Below are 13062 nucleotides of genomic sequence, written 5' to 3'. Positions count from 1 at the left end.
AATGCAACTAATACATCTTTATTTCGTCCCTTTTGATTTTATATTATTAATTTGTATGGTTTTAAATGAGCGTCAGTCTTTTATCAGATTTTATGGAGTATTTTACCGTTTTAATAAATAAATTAGGGCACAAATCAGTTTTATGCAGCTCCATAAAACCTATTAACGTTTATTATATATGTAAACATGTTAATGAGTTAGTTATGACTATAAAAGTCCAAATGTACTGATAAGTTGTATGTATGTGATTAAGTTGTATAATATAATAAAAATGTTGTATTAATATACTTGTGATTGAAAATTTGAAAACCGGGTGAAAGATTGAAAGATATATATATATATATATATATATATATATATATATATATATACATGCCATAGATTCATTTGAGAAGTGATAAGTATTTGAGAAGTAGAAAAGTGATACTAGCCCTTCATATGGTCAAGATTTGCGGCTTTAACTATGAAGCACCGGATAATTCCCTGCATGATATGCGCAAGAAAAATGGGTGATTTCGTAACTTTTATAAATAGACGGCAAAACAATTTTATATGTGAACTCGTGTGATTCACATATAAATTATATGGTCATATGTGAACCCGTATAATTCACATATGAACTATTTAACTGATTCACATATGAACTAATTAACTAATTTGCGTATGAACTAATTAACTGATTCACATATGCTCTTGTTTGTCGCTTATTTGTAAAAGTTATAAAACCATCCCTCTATTTTTTGTTTAACCAGTCCAAGCCGCAATCTTTAACCAATCAAATTTGCAATTCTTAAACAATCTTACCCGGATGAAGAGTTATGATCACTTTTTATTTTTCAAATATTTACCACTTTTTATAAACCTCTTCCTATATACATCAATATGAGTATATTATTAAATGGAATAAAATATTTATTTTTTTATATAATTTGTTTGGTTAAAAAATTAATTATATTTGAATAATTTAAATATAAAATGAGGTGATCATCATATATTTGATTATATTTATCGGTTGGTTATATACGTTCAAATATAAAACATGTTTTTCAGTATTTGATTATTTCTATCCATTAGTTATATTAAATCAGGTATCAGTGCATCATTAACATGAAATTTTGAATTTTAAATAATGTGTTTTGCCCCAAGGGTGTAAAAAAAACCGTCAAACCGTTCAACTCGTTTAACCCTATCTGCTAACAACTTACTTAAACCCAACCTGTTAAACCGCCGATTAGGAGGGTTGAAATTGGGTTAGCCTAGCTCAATTCAACCCAACCCAACCCACTACTGATATATATAATTTCACAAGATTTTTTTTGTATCTATATATAATATACTAGTCTATTATAATATATATATATATATATATATATATATATTATAATGTTTATTTATGTATTAATAATAGGATTTTTTTAGTAGAGAATAATTTTGTCTAGTTTGATAGGTTACTTCGATCCGAGACGGGCCTAACCATAACCAACCCTATTCTCATCGGTTTGTCTAATTTACAAACCAGTGAAACCTTAAGGTTAGATCAAGTTGGATTGGTTAGACCGATCTCCTAACCGACTGTAATTGTTCTTGGTCAAAAGATTCCATCACGTAACTGGTCTTGCTGAGACGAACCTAGAAAGGTTTCAAATACACTATTTAACTATAAGAAGAAAAAAAACTGTAGAAATCTTTCATAAAATTGTTACAAATATATTAGTTGGTCATTTGTCATTGCTTAAAAAAGAAACTGTGTTCTTGCAAAAGTCTTGTCTTCAAACTTTTTTTAGAAGACAAAAGCTATAAAAATAACACATAATTTAATCTAAAAAGTAAGACATACAGGACTCAAACCTACGCCCTTTAGACAAAGGAGCAACATGTTAACCATCATGATGAACATGTATTACTGTAGTTTCAAAAATTCAAGGGCATCCAACGAAACAATACGATGACATCTATCAGAAACGTAATGTCTCTTCTATCATAGCGGAGCCATGAAGTAGTGGCACGTGCCATTATATGCTCTTAACTAAGTTTGCCCTTACAGTCTAGCTTCTTTAATCGGACCCCAATTCAAGATATGTCACTGAGGTGGACAAATATAACTAGGCATCAAGACCTAATCTGTCGACCAATGTGCAAATGGCACGACACTTTTTTATTTATAAAATTTATGTTGGTCCCAACCAGTTAATTTTAACATCCTTAAATGATCATATAAAATACCATATATGAAAGAGATGTGTTGGTTATAGAGGAGTTTCAAATGAGAGCCATAAATACTTGGAAGAAAACTGTGAAAATGAATATACGTACTGATGCATCAAGGTTGGGTTCTAGCAAAAATGATTTTTTTTTTTGTGAAAACATGAAAATATAACTTTTATTTACCTGTTTTTATAATCATTGCTAAAATTTTAACTAATTTATTCATGTTAATGTGAAGGTGCTTAAAGATACATAAAAGTTCGTGCAGGTGACAAAAGTGAGGTAAGATGAAGATGAAGGTCTATGCTTTTTGTCATCTGTCAGTTGCAGGTTTGCAATTTTTTAAATGTCAGATCCATAATCAAGTAATCCAAAATCTCAAAAATGGTTTTACCATTCTCCTCAAAACTCTTATTTCCACAACAGATACATATAAAGGTATGTGTTGATTCTCATTTGAATGGTCATAACCAATCCTGTCAAAAATGTAACTAGTCCTAGTTTGGATCAGAGGGCTCACCCACCCATTTAGGATCTTAAAATGTGCTTCAAGTAACTTTTATCAAGTGTTTCATAACTTGATAAAAGAAACAAAATATAATAACAAAGGACCGGTCCCGTCCAAAGACGAAATAACCAAGTCGGTTCTGTTGGTTGAACAACCTTCTAACATCTTTTAAATCCGTAACCTTTTGACATATGCCACCACTAGACTTGTCAAAAGGTTATGTTAATAAAAATATCATTTGAAATAGTTAGTAATAAACAGAGCATGTTATGCCTCCAGCTGATATACCAGCACAGCGGTCAAGTTCGTTTGGTTTGGTCTAGTCATTGTTGAAATACTCCATCCGGCTGACTATCAATAACCAACCGAACTAAATTAACCCAACAAATCCCACCAGAAAGTGTACCCCCAATAAGTCGTTTGGTTGTTTCCATGAATACCTTACCTCCGACCTATGCAAGAGTGTGAGCAAACAAGTAGAATAAATCTGTTTTGATTATCGACTGAATTTGTATTTGTACACAGAATCTTGCATAGCAAGTCCACAACGACCATGAAGGGTTCACAAGTACCATGTTCTATATACAGATGACATACGACACAACCCTTATTGTATACCCACGTAGAAAGGCAACAGCACAACGGATCATGGTTTTGCAACTGGACGTGTGTTATTCCAAAGCCACTCACGTGCAGACCCGTCCACCAATGATGAAACCTGTATGAAATCAAAATAAATATCCAAACAAATAGCAAAAACTAGAATCAAACTAAGTAAATATGCAAACAAATAGCAAAAACTAGAATCAAACTACTCCAAGTACAAGTGGTAGAATCTTTTTGCCATTGTTCAACATCTTTATCAGAGGCCCATTTGGATCATATATTCTGTAAAACCATGTGGGCACTCAAAAATCACAGTTATGGGACGAGTAAAATATTGTTTATTGGTTTCAATATACCAAGTATTCAATATTTCATGTTTAATGTAAAAACATAAATAAACGTTGCCATAATTGTGAGACCACATTTTTACACTTGAAACTTCACAGCAAAACATTGTGAAGGTAAAAAAATCCGAACCTTCACAGCAAAAACACTCTGAAGGTTAGCTTCACAGTGTTTTACTGTGAAGTTTCAAATGTTAAAACATGGTCTCATGGGTCTCACAAAAACAGGCTAATCTCACATGATCCCAAATTTTGGTACGAGTTGGGTTAAACAAGCCAATGCTTCCACGAGCATGACTAAAAATCCAATTGTACTTTCACCATAATGTCTTCAACGGTACTTTAGACTTTTGATACGGTCAAAGAATGTCCTAAAAGTCAAACAATGTGGCCACCAAAGGAGTAGAATCTTCGGATTGTTCATCATTTCAAGTAATGTCGTATATTTGTTATCTCATGTTAGAAGTTGAAACAAAAATAACGGTTAATTCTACCTCACCATAAGTCCTCTCAGCAGAACAAAATACAGACTATAGTATTGATAATGATAGCAAAAGTAGCAATAATGTTGTCATCATTATCATTAATTTTTATTTTATAAATGACAGATATTATATGGATATTTACCTTCTCCCAAACTTGTGAATGGTAATCATTGAGCCAATCAATCTCAGCAGCAGAGAGCAAGCTTAAGTCAACCAATTTAGTCTACAAGATGAAACTGGCATTAGTATGAATTGAACTAAATCACAAAAATCACATGAAAAGTTTAAGAACTAATCTCTAGCATATGCCTATCCAGGAACAAGAAGAGAGAAAAGGAAGACAAAATTTGTTACTTGGGCTTGATGTGATACACTGTGAACAGCAAATGCCGCAAAAATGTTTTTGGAGTTAAGCATGCAAAAATGTTTTTGAAACAGCAAATCCTTCTGGAGAGTGGAGAGACTGCCTCCAGCTTAAGCAACTATTTCCTTTTTTGTTTTAATTTATCATAAGCACCTATTTCTTCCTATCACACTTGGGCATTCTTTAAGCAAGGTTGCTCCAAAGCTCACCATCCGTTTACCAAATTACATATATTCCCTACAATCTTTAGATAACTTCAAGCCACCACAATCATCCTAACAAAGGTATTCATGATGACAGCTCGTCCTTTTCGTATGTTACTAATTACTATCCATGTTAACTTTTCACAATGATTACTTCAATAGAGTTGGAGGAAAGACCATGGAGAAATGAGGTCTTAGGATGAATAATTTTGCGTCCTAGTTTGTACATATAAGATAGTGTTTTTCCTAACTAACAAACGAGTTTCTTTTACAAAGTTATAACCACTTTCTGGACCAAGACCATGTTGTCATTTGCATATGATGCTTGAAATCTTAATAAATCATGTCAAGCGCACAGTGTCATGCAAAGTTGATCATAAACTTATTTTCTTAAGCACAGCAAAGAACTCTACAATATGCTGTCAAAATCATTTGAGAACTACACGATTTACACAAGCTACGAAATATAAGTTAGCATACCTGTATAGGGACAAAAGTAAGCTTCTCGAATCCAATATATGTAATTCCTCCAAAATGATTAGGAGTATCAATCTCTTTGACGAATAAAAGATTCTGCATGACATACCAAAAGCATTACTACAATCTATTAAAAATGCATACATTAATTTTTTGTTACTCTTAAACATAAGCTACAATGGATAATAAGATAACTACTACAGTAGTTGCATTTGAAAACAAAGATAAGACTAAGAGTTCATCCAGTCATGCCAAAATGGCATTGCCTATGATAATCAGTCTACAGAAGCAGCAATGAAATTCTGCATGCACTTTAGATATTTGACTAGTAGAACAAACAACTGAAATATGATAGCAACTACACAATTAGGGCCGTTAGATTCTTCTGCTAGAGTAAAACACTTCATAGTCAGATTTTCTCTCTCAGCTATCTACAAGATGGTTTCAATTATTTTTCTGTTGGTTCGCCACCTCATGAAATTCATCGTTTTCTTAAACCAAGTATGTAAGAGCTGAGAAGGGTGGAAACATGTCTGTTCCCACTGACCTGAATAGAATAGAATCTCATTATACCTTTTAACTGCTACCTTTTCCTTCAGGTGGTGTCTAAAAGTTTGTGCCAACAGAACAATTCTAGTTGTACTTTAAACAACAAGAAGTTTAGCTTGAAAAGGAAAAGAACCATTTCTTGGACTGTATGGTAAAAAAAAGTGTGAGATCCACAACAACTGCAGCTAAGTGAATCATTGCTTCTAAGTGATAATTGAACGGAGTCAAGTTATGGTTGTTCTGAAGTAGTTTAAACAGCAAACACAATATTTAACACAACGGTTCCCAAATAGAACACTTCAATAAAAACCAAGGTACTTACTCAACATCAATAGAGCTTTACCCAAAAAGAATAACATTCTTGTATATTTATACAAAATTACCATCTCTGGGAGCAGGCAAATAAATTTAAAAAAATACATATAGATGATGAATATATTTAGGGTTGAACTCATGTATGCAAAAAAAAAAAACATTTTTTTGGAATAGCTTTCCCATACAGTCCCAAACAGGTGCAAATACCTCAATTCGAATACCAAAGGCATGGTCCTCATAATAGCCTGGTTCATTGCTGACAATCATGCCTTTGAGCATGGGAGTCATATTGCCAAATCGGAAGCTTATACTTTGTGGACCTTCATGAACATTCAGTGCAGCTCCTACCCCATGCCCGGTTCCTTATCCATTGAAGAGAAAATCAATTAATAAACATTACATGCATTTGATTACATCATGTGGAAAAGAAAATAACTCTATACATAAAATAAGTATAGTGTAGAAGAAATTACCATGCCGGTAATCAAGTCCAACCTTCCAAAGGGAAGAACGCGCAAATGCATCCAGCACAAAACCTGGGGTATTTTCTGGAAACACTGCTTGATCGAGAGCTATATGGCCCTGCAATTTTTTTGTATACATATTTAGCTTGAAACCCATAATCTGTATAATGCTGAACAAATGGATTGTAGTAGAGATTATCTCCATCTGCAACAAAAGTATGCTACTGCATACAGCCAAACATCACACCTAACAAAAGTAAATAACTGTTGATACAGTAACTTCAGCTGATTGGAAGTTCTTGCATTATAACGGGATCCCAGTATTAGTATTCGGCCAGAGCATACGATATTTCATGTCACACAGCATATACAGAAGCCTTTTAACTAAAACTATTTGAGGTACACTAAAATAAAAACCATCGGAAACTTTTAGGAGAATGTACAATCCCATTGCCCTGTTCATAGAAATGTAGCATCCTTCTATGTCCTTCCATATACTTCATTCATTCAAATCTCTCTTAATTGCTTTCCATATTATTAGCCTTCCCTAAAGACCACATGGTATAAGCCTCCCTTCGCAAAGGGCATCCTAGGTCAACAATGAAGATGACCATACCATCTCAAGCAGGGCTGCCTCCCCAACCTTTAGTTTTCCATTCCTATCCAATTTTATATGGCAACCCATTCATCTCAATATTCTTATTTGGCAGCTCACTCATTACCTAATTGTAATCAGAGACTATATTATTGCTTCAACTTGTGTATTACAACGAAAGGGTATAAGGACATATATAGACAAGAAACCTAGGAAAGAGAGGGTCCACGGGCTAACTTGGCCTAAACAAATAAATACAATATTTATATTCTAACACTAATCAGACAAGATAATATTTTATGTTGACACTTTCTGTAATAAGGAAAACACAGCAATTCTGCAGTCATGCAAAATACGCCATTATTGTACATTTTTGGTTCCAAATCTTACTAGTATTTACGTTCTTTTACTTAAGAGTTGACTACAAATAACTTCCCTTGCCACTCTATAACATATCTTCCATAGATCAACAAGCACCACATGTTAACCCTTTTCTTATTTTTAAAATAAAATATAACAGTCGTTAATATCCCAGGCATGAAATCTAATTGATTTTTCCAATACCATACTTTCTAATCTCAGGGACTCGGGTGTATGCTTAAAAGTTGAAACATTATCATTACATTAGCCTCATCTCTACTTGGAGGTCATGAGTTCAAATCCCCCTCCCTTCTGCCTTCTCTTTGAAGAACATTATCATTACATTAGCCTCATCTCTACTACGCATAGGGATGTAATTCCATAAAGTGCGGTGGATTGAATAACAAGTTCAGTAGAGTTCTTGGTACCTTCTCTTTCTCTCATCACCTCTTTTGTGCTTTTCCTCTCCTTGATTATTTTTGCAAAGTCTCTTCTAGATTTTTCCCTACATTACCTATTGTTTTGCTTTTATGCTGCATGCCTCAATATATAAAACCCTGATTGCTTACATGTACAAGATTGAGATCCTTCCTGCACCTAACTTGTAAGTCGTGTTTCAGAATGTCAATATAAAATATTTAGCATGTTCATACTAACAAGATGATTTATTAAGCTTTTATAATTGTTATCATTCAAACAAACACAACCGCTACTGTGGAGCTCAAAGACTTGACCCTAATAAGGCCTGGAAAGTTAGAAGCTAATTCAGGTAAATGTAACATTCTATTATGCACTGATCCAAGCCCATGCCCATGCCCATTAGTAAGATATATATTCTAGAATGGGTAGTTTTAGTATTTTTTTTTTCCACCAAGTTTGTTATGTCTGTTAATAAAAAGAGGGTGTGGCGGAGTGAGGGAGGCATCGAGAAAAATAGTAAGGGGGTGTTTACTTTTGACTTAATCAGCTTAATGGTTGTTTTGGCTTATTCGCACAGCCATATATGGATGTTTACTTGCGGCTTAATGATAAATATGTTGGCTTATTCGCACAGTAGGGAAGGGGTGTGTTGTCCCCATTAAGCCAAAATATTGACAATTATACCCCTCATCCCACGCCTCCCCTTTCAATCCCACCCCCTCTTTCATTTCACAACCCTAGACGAGAGATAGAGAGCAACGAATGGAGTGTGAGAGAGAACTAGATCGATGCAAAAGAGGTAGAGTTTCCAACTTCAGGGAACGTTTTCCTGTTCGACGGGAGGGACTCTCATCGTCTTCTCCGGCGATTTCTGGTCTGGGACTGGTTCGAGTCTCACCGTCTTCCCCGGAGCTTTTGGGAGCCATCGTCTTCTCCAACAGCTTTTGGGAGCCATCGTCTTCTCCAACAGGTTGGAGCCCATCGTCTTCCCTAGAGTTTTCATGCCTGGTTGGAGCCCATCGGCTTCTTCAACAGATTTTGGGAGCCCATTATCTTCCCCGGAGATTTCATGTCTGGTTGGAGCAAATCGTCTTCTCCAACAGATTTTCTACTTTACTATATTGATCCAACAGATTTTGGGAAATCATCATCTGGGTTCCATAAGACAGGCCCCCATCGAGCATCTTTTTTGATCAAATCGGTTTTGGATTTTTGGTTTGATGAACAGCAGATTTTTGGTTTGAGTTTGAGGGGTAGATTGGTCATTATTGTCATTTAGACGATTGATTCAGRTAAAAWAGTAAACRACAATAAACTTTTATCTAGACAGACAAATTTATCTAGACAGACAAATTTATCCATACAGAACTTAAGGGAAATTTTGGTAAACAGGCCCTAAGAGTGTTTTTTTAGGAGAGCTTTGGCCTCTCGAAAAGCCAGAAAACTCTTTAGTTTCAATGATGAATTCCTTCAGTCATTTGGTAATTTCAGTTATACTTTTGGAGTTTGTTGATTTAGCCCACATTCATGCTGAAGAGTTCTTTTATGCAATCAAAGAATTGTATTCATGTGAATATAAACACATGCACATGAGTCTATGGTTCTCATCTATTGGCTCTTTGAACAATGCACTCTTATATTTTCCTTGTCTTAGTTATAATCTAAGAAATCCAATTCATCCCCTTATTTATGTTTAAAAGAAAAGGCAGACAATTTATCTTCTTGTTTTGAGTTACTAAAGAAGAGTAAGAATGGTGGAGAAGATGGAGTTTAATGAGTATAACATATTCTTCTAGGTGATACTTTGCTGTTTACGTTGTAGATGATCTTCAAGTAGCCTATAGTATTACAGAAGGAAGGGTGGCAGCTTTCACACCAACACTATCTTCCAAAAACAACATTCCGCATTATAGAAAACCAGAGCGGCAGCAGAATGAAAGTTATTAATGCATTCAGTATTAACATATCAAAAACAAACAGGTCAACTGTAAACTTACTAAAAGTAAATTATCCCTCTAATTAGATGTACTTTAATTTATATCTCATGATATATACGAACTAAAAAAGGAAAAAAAAAAAAAAGATCCACACCATCTCATGTAAAAAGAACACCATATTTGATTTTGAGCTTCAAATAGGTCATCGTAATGTTAGATTTTGTTCAAAAAACAGTTCCATTCATGCAAAAAGGCAATAATAATAAATTTTAAAAACAAAAATGGATCAAATTTAATTCTAGAAGAACTGGGATGAACTTCCAATCAGATCTGAACTCTTTTCTGGGACTCTTAGAATAAAAAAATAGACATGAAAGGACAACAAAAATTAGCACCTGAAGAACTCGGGTGAAGCATTCTTTTTGTCGTTCAGAAGGTTCACCAAAATGTACTGTCCGGGTTACATCAGTTGTCCCGTCAAGATACTGAGCCCCACTGTCTAGTAGAAAGAGTTTATGTGCATCCACAATGCTACAGCTATCTGGTTCTGCTCTATAATGTATAATAGCACCATTTGCACCAGAACCTGTGAGTTCACAATAGTACGTTTTGTTTATAAAGGTTTTAACAAGATATTGGAAATCTAAAGAAATCAAATTAAAGAGTCCAAACATATGAATAGGCAGACCATAAGTTCACGACTCAAACATTTACTGTTAGTATACTAGGCTTTCCACTATGATTATGTTAGTTACCTTTATTTTTTTGTTGCCTAGGTTTTTCTTTATTATTGTTTTAGGTCCACGAGTCCACTAGATATACTGTACTCAAACAGTTTTCTCCCTCATAAAAGAAACACTTGTACCCTTATCTCTACATGGCACTATAGCATAAAATTTGAAAATAAAGGCCTAACCCCTTAATGTTGTGCATCTGACAGCAAAAAGCTACTGCTGGTGGCCGATTGGCACGACACTTGTCTGTCAGCAGCTTCATAAATCATAACCACACACCAAGATTTTAAAAGAGGAAAACATACCACAAGACATATGCTTCAAGGCGTGCATCAACAATAAAAAAAGGTTTACAGATCATAAAACTCATAACAGATAATTCCATATCAAACTATTAAAATTACTAGTTACAAGTCTTCAAAAATATAAATTATAAATCTACAAATGTCATCATTTTTGGGGAAGTAATCAAATTTCATAGCTTGACCATCATCTCCATAAGAACTGTCATCGCCTCCCCAAATTCATCTTCCTCGTCTAAATTCACTTGATTTTCTTTCCTCTTTCTTGATGCTAAACTTTCGCCTTCATCCCTTACTTGCCCGGCCAACTTCAGTTGCTCTATCATTGTAATCTTCATCATCATTTGGTTTGGTTATCCATTCATCACTAGAAGACACATTTTCAATAATCAAATGATCATCTTCCTCTTTTAGAGACCTTTTCTTGAGATAATTGTGCTTCAAGTTCTTGATGTATATAATGTACATCAAACTATTCATCTTATCTATGCTTAGGTCATTATTTCTCTTCGTGTGCACTTGATTGAATGTACTTCAATTACGTTAACATGCTGATGTCATACAAATAGACTTCGAATTCATGTTGCAAATGATTTTAGTTGTGGCACTTCATCTCTAAAGTTATCCCACCATTCAACTATAGAACTAAATAAAAAAGAAACAAAGTAGTGAATAATTTATTCTATATAGACTATAATGAAAAAATAAGATAAAAATATAAGGTGTTGTTTGATTGATCGATTCCAAAGAAATTGGACCATAAAAGTCGCACTTAAACCTCTAGACTAACAACTTGGGTGTGGACTCAAACTTAGAAACAAGACACAAGTAACCAATATAAACTTGCAAGGATATAAACAATTACATCCAGTAAGACGGTGAATCTTGTAAACAATTGCTTCTACCATAAAGTGATATGCTTTCTTTGAAGAATGTGATTTCAAGTCTAAAACACCCTTCATATAAAAAATGAATAAGACTCTAAATCACTTAAATGTAAACCTCTCGAGCTTCCACCCACTCAAGTTCAACCTGACACTTCCCTATGTAAATCACTTCAATGTAAACCCTTCATGCAAAGTTTACCAAGTGACCGGGTGGCGAGTATGCAAAAGGAACTAACTAATTTCCCTATAGACTTGCTATCCCCCCACTCCCACCAAAAGATAACAATTAAGGATTACAAAAGAAAAAAAATCAGGACAATAGTATAACATTAAAAAGAAATTAAAATAATGCAAGTTATTACATGGCCATGACACTTGTCCCACGAAAAATACTGTCAAGGAGTATGTAAACGTATAGGGTTACACACAAAGAATACATTTGCCTCCATTAGTAGAAACCCTAGTTAAATCATGTTCAATCATTGAAATAATTATTCTTGGAGGATAATAAATATGTGTTAAAGTGTAATTATGATAATTACAAGGTGTAATCTGTAAACGTGTATAATTATATTAAATTTTAAGATAATTATATATATATATATATGTGTGTGTGTTTGTATATATATATGTGCATATATATATATATATATGTTAAAGATAATAACTAATCCTTATTTTGTATTATAGTTTATCTATAATTCAGACAATATAAATAAGTTGATAGGCTAAATCAATTTTAGTTGATTAAATCTTTTAGATTTAGCTATTAGATAAAGTATAGAAAAGAAATATTTTCTTTTCTGTAAAACATATATAGATCTAGGGGCTTTGGGCTAGCACCCGGTGTAATCACCATAGAGGAAACCTAACCCTTAGGGGGTGTTTGGTTCACAGAATGGAATTTGATGGAATTGGAACCCATCAAAGGAATTTGATTTTCAAGGAATTGGAATAGAATTTGATGGAATTTGACCATGTGTTTGGTTGGTAGGAATTGGAATGAAATCTCTCAATAGAATTGGAACAATCATCTTTGTATGGACTATCCCATCCATCGCCCCGCCACACACCCTACCAGCCACCATGTCACTAATGTCGTCGTCACAACTATCACCCGCCCTTCCCCCACCACTTCTGCCCTACCCTGCTCCACAGGTGGGGATTGTTGCGGGCAGGCAGGGGTGGGGCGAGGCAGTGGGTTTGAAGCCAGAGTGGGGCAATAGATGGCAATGTGATAGTTGTGATGACTACAGTGGTAGGATGGTGGTTAATGATGGGTTAGAGTAGGGTAAGGTAGGGTGGGG

At 34.3% G+C, this 13062-nt stretch overlaps 1 protein-coding gene across 1 annotated transcript in view; it reads right to left on the bottom strand.

The window, feature by feature from the left end:
* Positions 1-3178: 3178 nt before the first annotated feature.
* The window catches only part of LOC112527253 (probable Xaa-Pro aminopeptidase P), a 28480-nt gene continuing 18596 nt past the window's right edge, over positions 3179-13062 (bottom strand). Inside the window, exons 8-13 of the mRNA XM_025137758.1 lie at positions 10228-10418; positions 6530-6638; positions 6264-6418; positions 5196-5288; positions 4291-4371; positions 3179-3431 (exon numbers count right to left, since the gene is read on the bottom strand). Of these exons, the coding sequence (XP_024993526.1) occupies positions 3360-3431; positions 4291-4371; positions 5196-5288; positions 6264-6418; positions 6530-6638; positions 10228-10418 (701 nt within the window). The 3' untranslated portion in view covers positions 3179-3359. The remainder of the gene's footprint in view (positions 3432-4290; positions 4372-5195; positions 5289-6263; positions 6419-6529; positions 6639-10227; positions 10419-13062) is intronic.

The sequence above is a fragment of the Cynara cardunculus genome (assembly GCF_001531365.2).
Source record: "Cynara cardunculus var. scolymus isolate 2C chromosome LG 15, CcrdV1, whole genome shotgun sequence".
Taxonomy (NCBI): Eukaryota; Viridiplantae; Streptophyta; class Magnoliopsida; order Asterales; family Asteraceae; genus Cynara; species Cynara cardunculus.
Note: the sequence above shows the minus strand (reverse complement) of the source record. Positions and strands in the feature narration are given on the sequence as shown.